Source organism: Alnus glutinosa, chromosome 10, assembly GCF_958979055.1.
Source record: "Alnus glutinosa chromosome 10, dhAlnGlut1.1, whole genome shotgun sequence".
NCBI lineage: Eukaryota > Viridiplantae > Streptophyta > Magnoliopsida > Fagales > Betulaceae > Alnus > Alnus glutinosa.
Genome location: NC_084895.1, coordinates 21132701 through 21154226, shown reverse-complemented (window position 1 = coordinate 21154226; position 21526 = coordinate 21132701). Strand labels below are relative to the sequence as shown.

Below are 21526 nucleotides of genomic sequence, written 5' to 3'. Positions count from 1 at the left end.
ACTTATAATCTATCATCTTTCATTAATTATGAAAAAAGTTAACCAAACTTTAAAAAATTTCAATTTAGGGTATCCGTCTTTCAATTTTTTTTCAATTTCAACTTTATGTTAGAATTTTCCGTTAAATTCTGTCAAAATTTTCAAAATACCCATGCCTAAGCATGACAAATTTTGGGAATTCCGTTAAATATCCATACATTTCCAAATCCATTGGGAGTCCAATGGTAGTAAGTCTAGTTCACGATTCCTTAACACCAAATTCGAGCAAAACCCATATCTTCAAAGAACATTTTGCATTCCTTTTAGAATGTGAAAAAAAAAAAATAGAACGTGAAAAAGCCAACAAAGTGACATGGCCATCTAACAAGGTTAGTACTGCTATCATCAGAGAGACGGTGGAGATGAAAATCATCTGGAAGCAGTGTCGTTCGTAACACCTCGCCGCCGAAGTCAAAATCAACAATTTTACTATCCAACCACCAAATAAAAACTCCGTCTAACGCCACGATCCGCAATCCTGTTACATGTGTAGTCATTGTTAGGTAATTGGTCTATTAGTAAGTATTATCTGTTAGGTTATTTAGTGCAGTAGTGTTTTATTGTTTTACTAGTTGTGGGTAGAAGTATGTCTTATGTTTATCTTTTTATGTTGTTATTTGAGTAGGATTATGTTTATCTTCTTTTTTTTTTTTTCTTTTTTTTTTTTTATCCTTTTTAGGAGTCTTGTTGATAGGTTGTGTCAAATAGAAGTTCTATTTCATGTAGGATTCTATTTTCTACTGTATTTCATTTTTTTAAAAAAAAATACTGCTTTATTATTGAATAAAAGTAATCAATTAAGAACATTATCAAACCTTGTGGTTGAGTTGAAAGCACCTCTTATTGCGCATAGGAGGTATAAGATTCCTAAAAAATCATATAAATCTATATTTCTTGTTAGTTTATCTTTCTACGTCCACTTTGCTACGTGCATACGTAACATAGTGTGTTGATAATGCACTACAATAAAAATTTTCAGTTTGTCTTTCTTCATTTCTTTCTCACGCACCCCTCTCTGTAGTCCCCTCCCCTGTGAATGGTCTTATTAGAAATTGTTATAGTGGAGAGGAAATAGTCTTATTTATATTGAAAATGTTAGAATATATATATATATATATATATATATATATTTTTTTTTTTTTCACATATTCCATATTAGGTCAATATCAATATAATTCTTTGTGCCTCTTCTCTCTCATACTTCTGCTATTATTCTTATAATTCCCGTACTTTAGATTACTACACAAATTTCAACTAAGCATATGACATTTTTTGAAAAATATGATCGTTAGGATAAAACAAGTTTTAAAAAAAACATGACAGTTAAAAAAAAATAAAAATGGGGTAATTACCTTTTCCCCTTATGAACTACCAAAAAATGCGCGATACCCCTATGAACTACCAACTCGACCAAAAAATAGCATTTAACTACCAACTTTACACACAATGTGAAATTACCAAAATACCCTTACTTATAACTAACTGGCTCCTATCCGGTTGAAACTCAACTGGAGAGGATCCTATTGCGTGAAGGAAATAATAAAAATAGTGATGATACGGTGTTTCTATCCCTAGTGTAATTAGTGTCATATATAAAAATGATGTGTCAAATTTGTATTGAATTTTGTAAAAGTGATGTTTTACCGCCCATCCTTATTGAAGGTATTCTCTTCTGTCCCTAGTGTAATAAGTGTCATAAAAAAAATGTGTCAAATTTTTATTAAATGATGTTTTACAACCCATCCTTATTGAAAGTATTCTCATATATATAATATCCCATAGTGATTTAAAACAATAACTAGCTACCGAAAGATAACCTGTGTAAACCACTTGTGGATATCAATGAAAACAATATAAAAAGAGTTTAACTCTCACTTATCAGTAAATTTCAGTAGGATAAGAGTTTTCTCTCATCAAATACAGTAAGATAAAAGTTTCCTTATTACCAATCAATACACTAGGATAAAAGTTTCCCCTCATCATATATATATATATATATATATATATATATAAAAGCCGAGTTCCAACTTAGAGTTAGCCTAGGATTATGACACGTGGTGTGAACCCATATTTTTTAAGCATTGAACCTGTCATTTAAGTAGAAAATCGGTAATTTAAGTAAAACTAAACCGGTCCATGTATTTCAAGTGCAATAAACCGTATATTTAATACGCCTAATTAAGTCTCTTATATTAAATAGAAAAATAATAGAAACGTTAAATTTTATTATCATTAAATTCTCACTAGTTTCTACCACTCTCTCTTCATTTAAGTAAAACATCATATCCTATCTAGATAGAGTAACATGTGTCTAGATAGGATATGATGTTTTGTAGGAAATTTCAAGAACACATATCACTCTTATATGTGGGTTGTATAAAATTTCCTACAAATCGGTTTGTAGAATTTCTGTACAAAAAAAAAAAAAAAAAAGGACCCACGTATGGTGTGTAGCCTCACTAAGTGGAACAAGGCTCACTGCATGACCACCCTAATTGACTTTTTTTCTTTTCTTTTCTTTTCTTTTTCTTTTATATAAAAACTTACTAAAATAACTTTTTAGACAATGCATTAAAAAAAGGAAAAAGATAAAGATAAATGTATTTTTGGTGCTAGTGATTTGGAGTTTTGACAAAAAGTTCTCGGAGTTTTAAAAAATTATTAAATACTAATTGGAGTAAGCAAAAAGCAATAATTTAGTCCACACTATTAGAAAAGTTGAGAAAATTTATTAATATGCTAAATGGGGGTGGTCGAACCACTCCCCCTCAAAGCATATTTGGAGATAGCCGAACGAAGCCTAAATGAAAAATAATTTATTTGTCATTTGGGTTGTTCGCCTAATTCTTGTTGATGTGACACATTAACGAATTTTATCAATTTTATTAATAATAAGAACTGATTTGTTCTTTTTTATTTATCAATTCTAATACGCTTTCTGCTTTCAGTGCTTGGCTACTCTTAACCCTTGCATCCTTTTAACTGATTCATCACGAAAACAATGGCAGAGGTCGTCCTTTCTGATTTCCTCGGAGTCCTATTTGACCGTCTGGCATCTCCAGAGCTGGTAAACTTTTCTCGCCAAGAAGGACTTGGAAAGAAGCTGGAAAAGTGGAGCAAAATGCTGCCAAGAGTTGAGGCAGTGCTTGATGATGCGGAGGAGAAGCAACATAATGGCATTGCAGTGAAGAGGTGGCTGGATGATCTCAGAGACTTGGCTTACGATGCGGATGACATACTCAATGAGTTTGCCACAAAAGCTTTGCGACAGAAACTGATAAGAGGAAATCATGCCCGCACAAGTAAGCCACGGAAATTAATCCATGGTTTCACTTCGAGTGCTATTAAGATCAACAATTGGCTGGGGTCAGAGATGGGGGAAATCACAGCTCGATTCAACGAGATGGTGAAGCAAAAAGATGATTTGAAATTGAACGAAAATGTTGATAGGAGGAGGACATACAGAATAAGGGAGATAAAGATGCTCTACTTGAATTTGTGCTGGCTAAAGAAGGTAGGGTTGCTCAACTCTCTGTGCTTCCTATAATTGGTATGGGGAGCATAGGAAAGACAACTCTTGCTCAGCTTGTGTACAATGATCAAAAGGTTGAGAGCTTTTTCAAAGTGAAGGCATGGGCTTGTGTTGCTGAAGATTTCGATGCGGTTAGAGTGACAAAAACAATTTTACAGTCTTTCACCTCCGAAAACTGTGAGGGTAAGGATCTAAATTTGTGACGGCCCATTTTTTTTTTTTTTTGAAACGTACAAACGGATCTTCACAGTGGCACGACTACATGTCGCTCAGCCAACATATGACACATATCCCATAACATGCACCAGATAATCAGAGTTACATTTAACAGCGGAACATAGTAATCAATGTGCAGCGGAACACATATCATAAGCGAAAATACATCTAATATACAACAGTTAATTACAACAAGAGCCATTTACAAGTCTATTTATTTAAGGCTTATATAACATATTACACTAATTACATTCTAAAATATAGGCTTAACAAATACATGTGCCACGTAGGACACGAGCCATAGATAAAATACCCAAAATGCGGACTACCCATGAGTCCGTGACTTATGACTGTCGCGATGTGCTCCAATCATAGCATCACATACGCTAGGTGGACGAGTCAATATCTATATCCGCAGAACCTGTAACCAAAGCATCAATGTCTGCACGGTTGCGAGGGGTTGCCGCATCCGTACAGGTGGAATTATAAGCCCACCGCCTTAGCATAAATGAATACACTAAGACATCAGAGGTATACTATTCACTGAGTTTTTGCAAAGAACCAACTTTTCTTTTCTAGTCATGCGTACACTATAACAGCCACCAATTTTATAAACTTTTGTTTGAAAACCCCCATAGCTGATATAGCAAACACCGACTAATAGAAAACATTTAAAACGTACTGTGCAGCTGAGCATATACGCAGAAGTTCCATTGCTGGAAACAACTACATACCTCCTCACCTACTATAATACTTTTGATGCAGTGAGACTTAAAAACCAATAGCATTTAAATCATGCAACTATCCGATAAAAATATACATAAGCTATTTTCCATTGAGACTCTTATGCATACTAATATGTCTAGCAAAACTACACATAATATAAAAACATCACTCATAAAAACAATGTTATGCATGCTCATGTTAATTGTTCTATGTCTTGGGAATCTAACCCAAGCATGATGCTTCAAAGGAATCTAACCCAAGCAAGCACTAGTACCTCAAGAGAATCTAACCCAAGCAGGCACCTCATGGGAATCTAACCCATGGACGAGGACTTCAAGGGAATCTAACCCAAGCAAGTACCTCGTGAATACTTCAAGGGAATCTAACCCAAGAAAGTACTAGTACCTCAAGGGAATCTAACCCAAGAAGGCACCTCATGGGAATCTAACCCATGGATAATTTCTCGTGGGCTATGAACCTCACTTCGATGCACGTTTAGCGTTCATATGCTTATGCGTCATGCCTTAAAACAATATACAGTTAATTACATAATCAAACACATGATTTCTTTATAAAACATAAACAGACCAACATATCATTTTTTAGACAATTTGCACAACTTAAATTTCCAACTTATACTCACTCTAAAATCATATTTCATATTCATATTTCAAAACATCATCATAATTTTAATATACTCAAAAGTATTCAAATCATTCAAAACATATCACAATCAAGATACAGTTGGTTTAGGTTTGTAAACAATACATATATTTTGCAATTTATCATATATGAAAATAATACTTCTCAGTGAGTAGAATACTCACCTTGGCTGTGCGGATATTAAGCACTAGGTATCCTAGACACCACCTTGCAATGTATCACTGTGGAATAACACATTGTACTATTTAGCACTTTAAATAATTAACACCCTAATTAGCACTTGAATCGCTCAAGGCTAAATCGTTGGAAAACCCATAATATTTTTAAGGGTTCCAAACGTCTACATATAAATCTTAGACACTATCTAAAACTCAAATAATACTAACCCGAAGTATTTACTAAGGATTAGATATTAAAATTACTATTTAATTAATTACTAACCTGCAATTAATTTTACAAACCCGTAAATTATTTTCACTAACACTTATAATAATATTAGCCCTAAAATTATATTCACTAATCTCTAGATTATTTTTCACTAACATTTTCTCAATATCATTAACTCTAATATTATTTTCATTAATCTTTTACAATAATTATTAACTTATTAACTTAAATCATCAACTCATTTAAAATAACATTAACCTATAAGAAAATCCTATGGTTAACTTCGCAAATACTATTTAAGCTAAATACCCATAATTATTTATCTTTACTAATATTAGAACCTAATTCATAAATACTTATTTTTTTTTTTACAAAACCCATAACTACTTTGGGATTAATTATCACTATAACCACAATTAATCCACAAATTAACAATCTAGGTTTTAAACACTTAAAAACTCTAAATTAATTTAACCCATCAAATTAGAGTTTCCAAACTTAAACCATAACTTATTTTACTAACCCATAACATAATATTGCTATTTAAACACTAATAACACTAACCCATAAGATTTATTTAGGATTAAACACAAGAAATCGCAATTAAAATACAAAACCCAAAAGTTAGGGTTTAAGGAAACTCACCAAAATTCACCAAACCAAAACTCATGGTTTTGGTAGTCTTAAGTAAGTTCCAAGTAACCCATTACCTAAAGAAAATACTAGATTAAACTCACATTTCAATATTTTAACCCAAAATTACGAAATCATGAGTTTAGTGTTTTACCTCAAAACGATCGGTGGAAACGTAGATCCAAGTGCAAGGATCACGTTACCGAAGACGGATTGAAGATCGGACCGTTGGATCTTTGTGGATCGTGATTTTTCTACAAAGGAAAACCCTCATTTTCCCTACCCCAGGTCTCACGGCTCTGATGGTCTGATGAAATCTCATTTTTCCCTTTTCCTTTTTCTTTTAAGTGCACCTCATGCTCTCTACTTTTTCTCTTTCTTTTTGTTTTATTATTATTTTTTTTTTTTCCTTCCTTTCTTTTAGAAGGGCCACATGGCCCTTCTTGTTTAGTGGTGGGGCGCAGGTCATGCGCCCTGCGCCTCACCACTTCATATTATATATATATATATATATATATATATATATATAATTTAATTAATTAATTATTTTTATTTTATTTTCTCTTTTATATATATTATATATAATTACTTATTTTTTTTTTTATATTTTCTTTTGTTTTATTTTCTATTTCCTTATTTAAATTCTATAATTCCTTTTTTTTTTTTTCTTTTTTTGGACCTAAAAATATTTTCTTGCATTTTAAAGACACTAAATTAACTTAAGTTAATTATTTACCCAAATTTCGTGTTATAGTTATTACAAAATGTCCTGGACATTACAAAATTGGCTGCAAAACAAACTAAAGGAGAAATTGAAATGGAAGAAGTTTTTTGTCGTTCTAGATGATCTTCGGAATGAGAACTACCATGATGGGAGTATCCTACGTGCTACTTTCGAAGCAGGGGCTCCGAGAAGTACAATTGTCATCACAACTCGCAACGAGGGAGTTTCATCAATGACAGGTACCATTCCAGCTGCTTACTCTCTGAAAGAGTTACAAATGATGTTTGTTTGTCTATATTGGCACATCATGCATTGAGGACAAGAGACTTTAGTGCACATCTAAACCTCAAAGATATTGGTGATGAAATAGTTAAAAGGTGTAAAGGCTCCCCTTTGGCAGCAAAAGTACTCGATGGCTTCTTGCTCAGTAAAATGAATCGTCATGAGTGGGAAGATGTATTGAAGAGCAAGATATGGGATTTACCACAAATGGAAAGTGAAATTTATGCAGCTCTTATGTTGAGCTATCATCATCTCCCTTCACATTTAAAGAGGTGTTTTGCGTATTGTTCAATACTCCCCAAGGACTACTTATTTGAGGAGAAGCGTTTGGTTCTATTATGGATGGCAGAAGGTTTACTTCAACCACGAGAAGGGAAAAAAACGAATGGAAGATTTGGGTAGCGAGTATTTTCGCAATTTGCTGTCGAGGTCATTTTTCCAACAATCATTCGAGGATGAATCGCAATATCTAATGCATGACCTCATCAACGATTTTGGCTCAATGGGTTGCAGGAGATATTTGCTTTAAAATGGAGGATAGAGTTTGGGATAATAATGGAAGGAAACCTTCTACAAAGGCTCGATATTTGTCTTATTTGGGTGGTTACCTTGATGGCATTCAAAAGTTTGAAGTTTTTAATGATCTGACATGTTCACGAACCTTCCTGCCTTTTATGCTTTCATTTCTAGGTAGGTGTTGCTTGACTAGTAATGTTCCTCTTAAATTGTTGCCAAAACTACAACGCTTAAGGGTGCTCTCTTTCAGTGGATACCGCATGTATGAGCTACCAGAATCAATCGGTGATTTGAAATATCTACGGTTCCTTGACCTTTCTTGGACTACAATAAGAAGCTTGCCCGACTCAGTAGCCACTCTCTACAATTTACAGACATTGATATTGGAGTGCTGCTATTATATAAAGAAACTACCTTCAACGTTTGGTAACCTAGTCAATTTGCGACATCTCAACATTCGAGGAGCAAATGCATTGGAAGGAATGCCTCCGCAAATGGGTAAATTAACTTGTCTCCAATCATTGTCAAATATAGTTGTGGGAAAAGGTAGTTATTCCCGGGTAATAAAGGAGTTAGGGCCTTTGTTACATCTTCGAGAGACACTTTGCATTTCAGGATTGGAAAATGTGATTAATCGTGAGGATGTGAGGGACGCTAGGTTAATTGAAAAGCACAATCTCTATAGGTTGTCATTGGAATGGAATGGCAACTTAGATGAATCACAAGATAGAACGAGTGAATTTGACGTACTTAACATTCTACAACCTCACAAGGGTTTGAAAAAGCTCACTGTCAAACACTATGGTTGTGCAAAATTTCCAACCTGGCTAAAAGTTCCCTCATTTTCTAATATGGTGCGCTTGGAGATTGAAAGTTGTGCAAAGTGCACGTCATTGCCATTAGTGTAAAAACCAAGAAATTAAATAAGTAATCTAGCAATTTATAAATCTTATTTATTAATGGATGAGATTACTAATTATATTTGAGGTAATAATAATTATGTTATCAAAATAAAATAAGTCTAAGATTAAATAATAGAAATGGAATAATAATAATAATAATAATAATAATAATAATAATAATAATAATAATAATAATAATGGGTCCTAGTTGAATAAATAATTAATTGTATGGGTAAAATGTAGTTAGACTTAATGTGAGTGTTAAATACCAATTAACAAATGAAAGAATGAAAATGTTGTGGGGTGCTATTGTAATTTATAGAAGCATATGTATTAAAATAAAAAAAATATCTCACCTTCGCCATGTGTTGGGCTAGGATTGGGTGGGAGAAGATAAGGAGCCTGTTTGGTAACCAATTGGAAAATTTCCAATTCCCATTTCACTTCTCCCAAAAATATCAAATCAAAAACATTCTAACTTTTTTACACTTTTTACATCATATCAATAATTTTTTATTACTATTCAAATAAAAAAATCCACTACAAAACAAAACTTTTTCACTTTCCTATAAAACATTCTCAAATTTTATATCACATCAATCACTTTCTACTACTATTCAAATAAATATTCCAATTCACAATCTATTACCAAACAACTCCAAGGTTATCTTCTCCCCTTATTTCTCAACCACACGTGCCTTCTTCCCCATTTCTCCTTCTTTTCTTTCTTTTCTTTTACCCTATCTTTCTCACTTTCACGCTGCTTCTCCATTTCTTTTCTTCCCTTCTCCTTTTCCTTTCTTCCTCTCCCGACTTCTCTCCTCCTTCTCTCTTCTTCACACACGCACGCGTTGTGAGGGAAAGAGCCCGAGACTGTGAGAGAGGTAGTGAGCTACCGAATGTGAGAGTGAGCTGTTGGTGTGGTGGCTCGGTGCTGAGAAGAAGAAGAGGGTTCTGGCCATGAGGGACTTTGAGGTAGAATTTCTAACTTTCCTTTGTATTTTTGTTTTACCCATTGATCTTAGAACTAGAAAATTGCATGGGTTGTTATGTTCTTGGATGGGTTCGAATTTAGGGTTCTTTTGGGTTAAAATTTATGGGTCTCTCCTGTTTCGGTTCTCACTTGTAATGGTGTGGATTTTGTAGCAACCGATTGAGTTTTTGTTAGTACATTTTGGGTATTGTGAGATTGATGATTTTGTGGTGTTATCCCCTGTTTGGGTTGGCCGTGTGTGTGCTGTGAGTGATGGGTTTCGATTGATTGCTTGGTTGGGTTCCATTGGGGTTGATGTAGCTACCGGTTGATGTTTGTTAGAGTGGGTTTTTGAAGCTTGAATTTATTTTCAGGTTTTAGTTGTGGTTTTGGAAAGTCTCGATTGGGGCTTTGTTATGGATCCTCTGCCTAGATGGTATTTGGGTTGATGTTAGATGTTTGCTGTTTTTAGTAGCTTGGATTTATTGTTTTAGGGTTAGATTGATGGGTATTTTGATGTAGGTCCAAATCTAATTTTGTTTAGTCTTGTTTAAGTAACCGAATAGTTTATTGTTTGGATTTGTAAGTTTAGGGTTGATATTAACCGAGATTGGATCTAGGCATTGGGATTTTCATTGCAATTTTATGGGATGGATTTATGGGGTTTTTGGACTTAAATTGGTGATTTGGAAAGTGTTATTGCTTGGTTGTTTTCTTGAGAAGTTGATATTTGATGTTGAAGTTAATGTGTAATCCTTCGATGTAAATAGCAAGGGTGGTTGGAATAGGGAATGAAAGATTATGTAGGTTGGTTTGTTAGATAAGAATTGATATTTTGATGATTGAAGTTAACGTGTTTAGTTCCCTTTCGTGTAAACGGAAAATGTGAATCTGTATATGTACAAGGGTTGGATTAAGATCAAGATAAATGGGTAGTAATGATAAACAAATAAATGGATAGTGTGACAAGTGAATAATTATAAACTGATATAAAGGAAATACAAGAATCAATGAGTAAGTTATAACCAATTAAATATCGAAATGGACGTAATAGAATCCATATGAGTTATGAACTAATAATGAATTAATTCTAAGTATAATTCTTAGCTTTGATGTTTATGTATATGCCTCAAGCTTTAATAAATAAATATATTGCAATATGTGATTGTAATTTAATCTAATATGATGTACTAAACTAATAAGTTAAACAAGATCAATGTTCTATAATCTAAACTACTTAGATGATTAGTAATTAATAAGGATAAAGCATTGAATATATTAGTAACTATATTTAAGGATAAGAAATGAAATAAGCTACAAACCTAAAGCCTAATATTTATATCATAGGGGACAACGATTAAGATAAGAATGTCAAAGAGTTGTAAACTGTCCAAATAACCTTAGGTTGATAAATATAAATTAGTAAGGTTATTGAGATACCTAAATAGGTTCTGGATCCATTTGGTAATGTAACTAAGTAATTAACGCGCCTACCTAAGTATTATAAAATACCTTAGTGTGTTATGAGGTTATGCTTAGCTTAGTAAGCCTCCTATACATATATGTGTACATATATATATGTATATGGACCAAATACACTTAGTTAGCTTAAGTGGATAAACAAAATATAATGCTTAACAGCTAATAATGATAACAAGGTAGCTTAGTAACCAACTCACATATCCATGTACACATAGTATTTATGTACACCAATGGATTAGGATTAAGTGTTGTATATGTATATGTATATACGTATGCGTATACATATATATGGCTTAAGTATATATGTTGTTAATTTAGTAAATAAATAACAAGCTATAAATAGGGTTAAAAATAATAATATGATACAACAACAATATATAAACTAATGAAAATAGTGAATACATCTTATTGATAATAAAAAAATAAACACGAACATAGAACCAATGATTAACCTAATAATAGTCTAAGGTATCTAACTAGCTTTAGAAGCAGGTAACGCGTCGTGTAAGCACATGGGTAGTTTAGGTGTCATAAGGGTATGAGATCCAATAGTTAGTCTGACGTCATAAATGTTTGCAGGCACGTGTTATGATTGGAGACTTCAACTTGTTCTCCAATATAGAGTTCAAGTAAATAGAATACGGGGAGTATTTGAGTCATGAATCCTATGCAGCCAAGGTGAATATTCTACTCACTGAGAAGTATTATTTTCATATATGATGAATTGTAAAATGTATAGTGTTTTACAAACCTAAATCATCTGTATGTTGATTATGATCTGTTTTGGATGCTTTGAGTACTTTTGAGTATATTCAAATTATGATGATGTTTTGAAATATGAATATGATATGTGATTTTAGAGCGAGTATAAGTTGAAAATTTAAGTTATGAAAATTGTCTAAGAAATGACATGTAGAACTGTTTATGTTTTATAAAGAAAGCATGTGTTAAAAGCATGATTATGAAATTAAATGTATAGTATTTAAGCATGAGCATTGAGCATGAAGCATGAACGCATAAACAAACTATTAGGGGGATCTATGCCCCATAGGAATGAACTAGAAGGGGGACATACGCCTCAAGGGGATCTACGCCCCAGACGCATGAACTAAAAGGGGGACATACGCCCCAGGGGGATCTACGCCCCAAACGCATAAACTAGTGGGGGATGTACGCCCCAGGGGGATCTACGCCCCTTACGTATGAACTAGTGGGGGGACATACGCCCCATACGAACACACGCATAAACTATGGGGGGACCGACGCCCCAGGGGGATTTACGCCCCATACGAACGTACACATGAACTAGTATTGGGAGATTTACCCCCCTTAGGAACATACGCATGAACTAGTATTGGGGGACCAACGCCCCATATGAATACAACAGAAACTTACATGAGCATGTATAGCATAGTTTTCATGAATGTGATGTTTTATATTGTGAGTAGTTTTGCTAGACGTATTAGTATGCATAAGAATCTCAATGGAAAAGAACTTATGTATATTTCTATCGGATGGTTGCATGATTTAAATGCCATTGTTTCCTATAACAAATCTTCTACGTATAATCTTAGCTGCCTAGTATGTTTAAATGTTTTCTATTAGTCGGTGCTTGCTATATCAGCTATGGGGGTTTTCAAACAAAAGTTTATAAAATTGGTGGCTGTTATAGTGTACGCATGACTAGAAGAAGTAAAGTTGGTTCTTTGCGAAAACTCAGTGAATAGTATACCTCTGAGGTCTTAGTGTATTTATTTATGCTAAGACAGTGGGCTCATAATTCCACCTATACGGATGTAGCAAACCCTCACAACCGTATAGATGTTCCTTTAGCTACAGGTACTCCGGTCGTAGGGGAGAGTGTTGTAGATGTGCACTTGGGATAATATGACCGAAGCTCGCTGCGACGGTCGTAATGGTTGGACCACAGTTGTCCACTATTTTATAGGTTTTGTTTATGGCTTGTGACGCTTTGGTCACTTGTTATTGTATAAGCCATTCCTGTTGTTTAAATATTATGTTGATAAGACTTCAACATATAGATGTTAAATGGCTATGTATTGTAAATAATTTGTAATAGATATATAAGCTATGCCTTTCGCTATTCAGGTTTATGTTTCTGCTGCATAGTTAGTTATATGTTATACTCTGATTTACCAGGTGTATATATTATGGGATATATACCATATGTTGGCTTTGGGACACATCGTCGTGCCACTATGAGGACTCGTTTATGTTTGTATCAAAAAAAAAAAAATGGGTCGTCACAATCAGTTGGCCAATTACCGTCACTCAAACACCTTTTAATCGAAGGCGTGGCCAGTGTGAAAATTATTGGACCTGATTTTTATGGGGATGGTTGCTTACAACCTTTTAGATCCTTGGAGACTTTGCATTTTGAGAATATGCAAGAGTGGGAGAACTGGATTCCTAGTGGAGAAATCCCAAAACTATGTAAGCTTTCTATTACAAGGTGTCCCAAGCTGGCGGGTAAGTTACCAAACCACCTTCCTTATTAGAAAATATTGTGATAAATTAATGCAGACAATTGGTGATTTCAATTTCCAGCTTTCCAGAGCACTGCAACCTAGAAATTGGGGGATCGAAAGGGGCGGTGCATAATGGTAATGTTTAATTCATCTCACTATGCTTCTCATATCTTTCAAGAATTTCAGAATTCACGTGGCAAATAGAAGGGTTAATTATGGAAGATTTGACAAAGGTGAAAGATTTGACGATTCAAAATTGTGAGGAGCTTGTGCCTTTGTGGTCAAATGATGTGGGATTGCTAAAAAATCTACCATGTCTTCATCTTCTGAGGATTTCTGATTGTCCCAAACTAGTTTCTTTAGTGACAAAAGAAGTGGAACAACAGCTACAATTGGGTTTGCCATCTAAACTTAAAGCAATTGAGATAACAGATTGCTCGGTCCTGAAATCTTTACCCAAGCCAATGATGTGCAACAACATGTATGTTGAGTCTATTTATATTAGTGGCTGTACTTCACTGGCGTACTTTGCAATAAGCCAACTACCTCCAACTCTAAAGCGACTATGGATAGCTCACTGTAATATGCTGGTTTTGGTGGATGGTGATGATGTCAACAATTGCAGTAGTAACACATCTCTTCTTAAGTTTTTGCATATTGATGATTGTCCATCCCTCATATCCTTAACGTCAACCGAAGAATTACCTGCAACACTTAAAGAACTCGAAATTCTAGATTGTAAGAAGCTGGAGTCAATAGCGAAGAGCTTCCATCACAACTTGTCTCTTGAAGTCATTCGTATCCATTCTTGTCAGAACCTTAAATCCTTACCAATGGGCATACAGAGCCTCTGCCATCTAGATAAGATTTTTATTTTCAATTGTCAAACTCTTGGTTCGTTCCCTAACAAAGGGTTGCTCCCTGCCAACCTGAGATCTCTTGGGATTAGCGAATGTGAGAAAATGCAGGTCCTGCCCAACTGCATACTAAACCTCACCTCTTTTCAAAATTTGTCGATTAGAAAATGTCCAAACATTAATGTATCCTTTTCGGAAGTTGGTTTTCCAACCAACCTAACATCACTTTCTATCGATGATATGGTGTTGTTTAATGAGACCTTTTTTTAGTGGGAATTGTACAAGCTTACCTCTCTTAAAGAACTTGAAATTTACGGTGGCTCTTCGTATCTGGTGTCCTTCTCAGAGATGATGCTACCTGCCTCTTTAAGCCACCTCTCCATCGTAGACTTCCCAAATTTGAAATGCTTATATATCTTCCAAAGGCTTTCAAGACCTTGCCTCTCTTGAATATTTGTGTATTTGTAATTGTGAAAATCTGACGTCCTTTCCAGAGGATGGCTTCTCTCCCTCACTCCTGGAGCTTTATATCTGGAACTGTCCTCTGTTGAAAGATCAAGAACCAGAGTCGTTGAAGATAGCCCACATCCCTTGCGTTCGGATTGTTCCATAAGTAGAGAATCAGTGAATCAGATTTTTGTTTGATGCAAGTTTCAAGAAACAAATCCAAAGGTCAGTTTATTGTCACATCATTTGTTTTTGCATATTGATGGGAGGTTCATCTATCATCCCTAATGGGAGAATCACGAATTTCCTACCTCCAGGGGTGGAGCCAGCATTTGAGATTAGGGGGGCAAAATTGAAAAAAAATAAAAATAAATAAAATTAGGGGACAATTAACTAAAAAAATTAAAAAATTTATGGGTAAAATTTTAAATTTTTATTTTTCAAGGGAATTTATTTATTTTTATTTTTTTAGGGAAAACCTTGGGCCTGTTAAATTACCATTTATCCCAAAAAGCTTAAGTTTTTATAAAGAAATAAATTTAATCACTTAATCAACGTGTGGGCTCAAACTACCTTTTAATAGGTGAGACCTAACACGTGGTATGTAATTGAAAATTGAATGAATGACGGAGTCAAGTTTCGAACTCAAGACCTTTGACTTTGATACCGTGTTAAATTACCACTTATCCCAAAAACTTAAACTTATAGAAATAGAAAAATTTAATCACTTAATCAATACTTTAACAGGGGCTTGGGGGTAGCTCTGCCCTACCTACCTCTCTTCTTCTCAACAACACTTGATTATCTACTTCTTTTTTTTTTTTTTTTTGGGGGGGGGGGGGGGTCTAAATGTTGGTGTTGGCTTTCCTGAACATTGTTATTCATGTTGGTGTTGGCTTTCCTGAACATTGCTATTCTTGTTATGTTTGCACGGCAGAATCATAGGTGTTTGCTAAAATGCCCAAGCGACCACGTAGAGAGAGGAGGCCTCCTCTAAAAATAGGTACGTAACCTGGACTTTGATGCTTTGATAATGTAGGTATCCATGTTGTTTCCGCAACTACACTATGACCATATATCATATTCAATATTGGATTTTTATTGTTCTTCCATATAATTTTCTAGGAGAAGAAGTGGAAGGGATTATCGTTATATCCCCATGAACAAATAGATCTGGATTATGAACATAAAGAGGTATGTCTTACTGCCCATTCAATTTTTATAGTTTCTAAGAAAGTTTTGCATCCAGTAAGTGGTTTGATAATGTTCATTCATTTGCAGTATCTGATTATGATGGAAATGCATTTTTTTGGCTTGACAAAAAAGAAATCTGAGTTCAACACTCCTAGCCCTAAATGCCAAAACAGAGGATCCATTCATTTTCTACAATAATTTGGCATCACCCTCTTGTAGGTCAAATCTGAAGTTTTCAATGATGTAAATGTGCATCTTGGAGAGGATATTGGTGGTAATGTGTTTCCTCTTTTATCTTTGTGGTTTTTTCATTAGTAAAAAAATGGTAATTAATTAATATTATTGCAACAGAACAACCATTTTCTTCTAGTTACATTTTTCAAACAAAACAGATATGGAGAAGAAGAAATTAACGATACTTTTTTCAAATTCTGATCTAGTTCATGGCCTCTTGGAAGTAGAAGGCATTCTGGTGGGATCCAAGCAGACAAAAAGATTGCAGTCATTTTGATAATGATCGAGTGACATTGCTTCTTTTGCTTGAACCAAGGAATCCGTTAGATATGAGGCAAAATGGATTTTGTTCTGCCATTGATCAAAGCTTTCTGTATGAAAAATACAAAGCGTTTGAAGGTGGGGAACGAATGCAGTATCCCCATGAACGAACTGATCGAGATTATTAATATAAAGCGGTATGTCGCTGTGACGACCCCTTTTTTTTTATACAAAATGTAAATCAAGTCATCACAATGGCACGACTACATGTCGCTCAGCCAACATAAGCACATGCCCCATAACATGTATCTGATATACAGAGTTACATTTACAGTGGAATACATATGATTCCATCAAACGCAGCGGAAAAGCATAACTATAAATAAATCTGCTATCTATACAAATGTAAGCCATAACACAAGTCTATCTGTTTAAGGTTTGAATACATATAACTATTACAAAATAATGGCTTATACAAAATAATACGTGACACATACGTCACAAGCCATATACAAAAGTACTCAAAATAAATACACCATAGTCCAACCCACTATGATTGTCGCTACGAGCTTCAATCGTAGTAACTCAAATAGTACGTTATCGGATCATCATCCGCCTCAGGAGTACTTGTAATCATAGGAATATCATCTACACGATTGTGGTGGTATCCACATCCGCATAGGTGAAAGGATTAATCCACCGTCTCAGTATAAAACATACTAAGACCTCAGTGATATAAAACTAACTGAGTTTTCACAAAAAACCAACCTTTATTTTATTTTTAGTCACGCGAGCACTATATCAGCCACAATTTACCAATAGCTAATACAGCAAATACCGACTATTCAGAAAACATTTGAAACATACTATATAGCTATGAAAACATATAGAAGTTCCAGTCTACCGCTTGGAAGAGTCTACATATAAACCCCTCTATAATAATACTTTTCAACGGTGGCTCAGACATATGTGCACACGATCACTCCATCACAGATATCACGTCTACACGTAAGTATTAAGCAATAAAACATGGCATTTTACTCTTCCATACTAGGATATCATCCCTAAACAAAATACTCGCAACACCATCTCTAATCGTATTTCAGTTTCGTGTCTTAAACAATAGTAGATCATGTGAGCACTAGAGTTGAACTCAATTATGCTAACACGTCTTTCCTAAATAACAATAACAGTCAACCTTCTTACTCATAGACGTGCCATTACTCACACCTGGGCAGTCATGAATTCATGTACATTCAAGTTCAATGTATGACATCTTAACACTTACGACTATCCGATAGGAGTATACATAAACGCTTTTCATTTAAGACACTTATGCATACCAACATGTCTAGTAAAAGCTACTCATAACATAAAAACATTACTCATAAGTTATATATGATATGCATAAAACTGGGTCTATTGGGGCTTGGGTCCCCCACGATGTTGATAACTGCTGTTTAACTGTGCTTGCTGTTGCTTTACTGCTGTTGTATATATGTTCTATACTACATGCCCTATGCTCTGTGTTTGACCAGTATATATTTCACTACTGCATCATGCTATAAAATCATATTGTTACTAAATCATGTTCCTTTAAAACTAACAAATCCGACATTTCATCAAATATTTTGAAAACATTCAAATTATAGTTTATTCATAAAACATAAACAGTTTCAACATGGCATGTTCTCAAATAATTTGCATAATTTAAATCTAAACCGCAGCAAACACTCTAAACACTTTAAAATACTTTAAAACAATTCAACACCCTTCACTCATGCATCAATTCTTAAACATCATTTGATATAATTTGAACATAATTGAAACTAATCAAATTATCTCAAAACATATAATTCATCATATGATCAGTTCGGTTTCATAGACAATATATATATATTTTAATCAATTTATAACATATAAAAATATATATTTTCTCAGATAGTAGAATACTCACCTCAAATCGCTTGTACTCCCAAATATCCAAACGACTCTAAGCTCAACCGTAAAGTGCCACTAAAAATACAATACATTGCATTAATAAACTCAATATTGCTAACCCATAAGCATTACTTAGGGTTAGTTACAATAAAATAACATTTTAACAAAATACCCAAAACTAATGTCTATGGAAAACTTACCAAAAATTTGCTAAGCAAAGACCAAATGCTCGGGAAGCTCCTAGCAACTCCAAATCACATAAAATCTATAGAAAACGCTAAGTTTAACTCATTTCTACAAGATTTATAAAAAATCTCTAAAAATGCGAATTTGACGATTTACCTCAAAACCCAACGTTCAGTCAAAACGTAGATCGGGCTTCAAAGATTACGTTACTGAAGTCGAATCTAAGATTGGACCGTTGGATCTTCGTAGATCATAATTTTTCAATGAAAATTCAAAAGAAATAAAATGCAAGACAAGCCTTTGTTCTTAAAATAAAAATGAAAAGGCATCGCCTCTTTTATTGAAAAGGCCACACGGCCTCATGATTAAAATGGCCACCTGGCCATATGAGTGAAGGACATTAGCCCTTCACTAAATTTTTTGGACGTGGGGCACAGGTCTGCGCCCCATGTGTGTGTATATATATTATTTTATTATTCTTTTTCCTTTATATAATTTATTTATTTGGACTATAAAATATTATTTGCGCGTCTTATTGTATTTTTCAGTCGTTAAATTAATTTTATTCATTTATCTCATTAAATTTATTCTTAAAATGACAAATAATATTCGGGACATCATAGTCACACTGCTAATTCAATTTTTATAATTGCTAAGGATGTTGTGCATCCAATTGGGTATAGGAATTACTAAATTCTTGTCTAATGAATATTTATCTCTCTTTAATGCTTGCAGATGGTTCAAAAGGCTAGTGCAAATTGTTACAACGTTCTAAGTACTAAAATGAAATATCCATGTGAAAGTGATGTTTATTTTTCTCTTGCTAATTACTTCTTGTTTAGTGTATTTCCTGAAACTGGTCATGACGTTTTTGCAACTTTGTTGGTTATCACTGAGACACGCACAAAAGAAACATCAACTAATGTATGTATATTTTTGCAGAGATTTCTTTTCAGATATTAATATAACTTGTTAAGAGAGAATTCTGTGATCATAAAATAGACAATTTGTGTAGTCCTCTATAATTAGAGGTGTGCAACTTTATTTTGCAATATTGGTTGCCAATTTTATTTTGTTTAGAGTGCTTCTTTGGTTCAACTTACTCATTTGGTACCTGATAATTTCCAGCTCCATCACAATGTACAATTGCCATCTTCTTCCTATTATATACCAACCTCACCAACCAAGAATTTCATAAAAAAAACTATAGCAATGGAAGACATAAAAGTATAGATGCAGAAAATAAGTGATTCGGTTTAAGATAATAATGTTGGTACAGTTTTCTGTATGGTCGTGATAGTTCACTCCTCTGCGATAGACTTGTCGTCCGGTTTATGCAAAACAAACAAGGTGAAGAAGATACACCGGGGGTTGGCCGGAGTTCATCCCTCCAATGCTTAAATCAATTAGGGCGAACTGAGTGTAATCTTTTTGTGTTAAAAAGAGTCTCTCTCATACATGGATATGAGATATATTTATAGCCCTGAATTTACTTAGCAATGAGTCATCCCTTGGGATTCACGCTCGGGGATGGCTCATCGTTTCCAGCCTTCCTTTCCTGCAAAGGAAAGCATCTCATGTTTTGTCATCATACTGCACCTGCGGGGGAATATCGACGCCCATACTACAGGGGAAGACGATATATATTTCTGGCACTTTGCATGAGGCATGATATTTTTGGCACTCTACACGAGGCAGGTGATATTCTTTTTGAGTTCTTAGGACATGCCTGTCCAGAGCCTTAGTTAACCATCTAGGTTTTTGGTCCGGAATGTGGTGATTCGGTGTCTACTCCCGGGGCAGAACTACCCAGGAGTACTGCTATCTTGGCTTTACAATTGTTAACTTCTCCTTGGGCCTTCTTAATGTAAACATATCCCTTAATCCTTTAATCTAGAGTAACCAAATTATCATTTATCATAAACGTTCTGTTATCATATCCTTATCATGTACTTGCAAGATAAACTATCCGTTAGCGAGTATTGATCCTAAACATTGAATAACTGAAGAATAGTTGCTAAAGTATTTGATAGAATATTGGAGAGACGTATATAAATATTTCACAGCGTTTTAATTAATTAATTTATTTATTTTTTACCGTTCAAAGTAGATAAAGAAATGATGCGTCAACAACTCCACTAAAATATATTTTATTCAGCCTTCAAAATAGAAAAAGAAACGATGCATAAACAAGTCCATTAATTATCAACAATTCCGTAACACTTGATGTTAAGTGTTAACAGCTAACTGCACAGTTTTAAATAATTATTCGTACAATATTTTTATGATAATATTGACCAACAAACCTAAATTAACATAAAACATTCATAAAATATTTAGGGTTAAATACCTCACAGGTACATGTAGTTAGGCCTTAGATCAAACAACCATTTCGGTTTCAAAAAGTGCCACGCATGATATTTATCGTTAATGAAAAAATCTAGTTAATACTTCTGTTGATGCAGAGTTGATGCAGAGGGATCCGAGTCAGATGATACTGAGCTGTCAAATTGCACGTTGATGGCACTGAATTACCTGGAGCGGGTAGATCAGCGCAAGATTAGCAAAAAATTGTGATCTGGCTTAATTAGGGCAATTTCTGAGTGCGCGGCAGTATTTTGGCTATGAGCGTCTGATTCACACATGTGACCTCAATTAGAAAAAGCTCTCTTTGGCATGCATGTCGTGGCCACCCAACTACACTCGGTGCGCCTCGTTTCGAGCCCAAAATCTATTGTTTTCCCTTAAAAAACTTAATTTTAGATTTTTTTTTTTTCATTTATGATAATTTTTCATTTATTGTTAAGGAAGTGATTATGAGCTTGATTTGGGCCAAATTTTT

General features: G+C 34.2%; 2 protein-coding genes and 1 long non-coding RNA gene across 3 annotated transcripts; 2 read left to right on the top strand and 1 right to left on the bottom strand.

The window, feature by feature from the left end:
* Positions 1–3909: 3909 nt before the first annotated feature.
* Positions 3910–6479, bottom strand: LOC133878810 (uncharacterized). Its single transcript, XR_009901997.1, has 4 exons — positions 6351–6479; positions 6209–6273; positions 5341–5397; positions 3910–4229 (listed from the first exon to the last, which is right to left on the bottom strand). It is a non-coding gene; the product is annotated as an uncharacterized LOC133878810 (long non-coding RNA).
* A 481-nt stretch (positions 6480–6960) lies between these two features.
* On the top strand, positions 6961–8626 carry LOC133879189 (putative disease resistance RPP13-like protein 1). Its single transcript, XM_062317726.1, has 3 exons — positions 6961–7159; positions 7291–7554; positions 7716–8626. Exons 1-3 carry the CDS (start codon positions 6961–6963, stop codon positions 8624–8626), a joined length of 1374 nt encoding a protein of 457 aa, XP_062173710.1.
* Positions 8627–13779: 5153 nt separating this feature from the next.
* Positions 13780–14691, top strand: LOC133879188 (putative disease resistance protein At3g14460). Its single transcript, XM_062317725.1, has one exon. It carries the CDS (start codon positions 13780–13782, stop codon positions 14689–14691), a length of 912 nt encoding a protein of 303 aa, XP_062173709.1.
* Positions 14692–21526: the final 6835 nt, after the last annotated feature.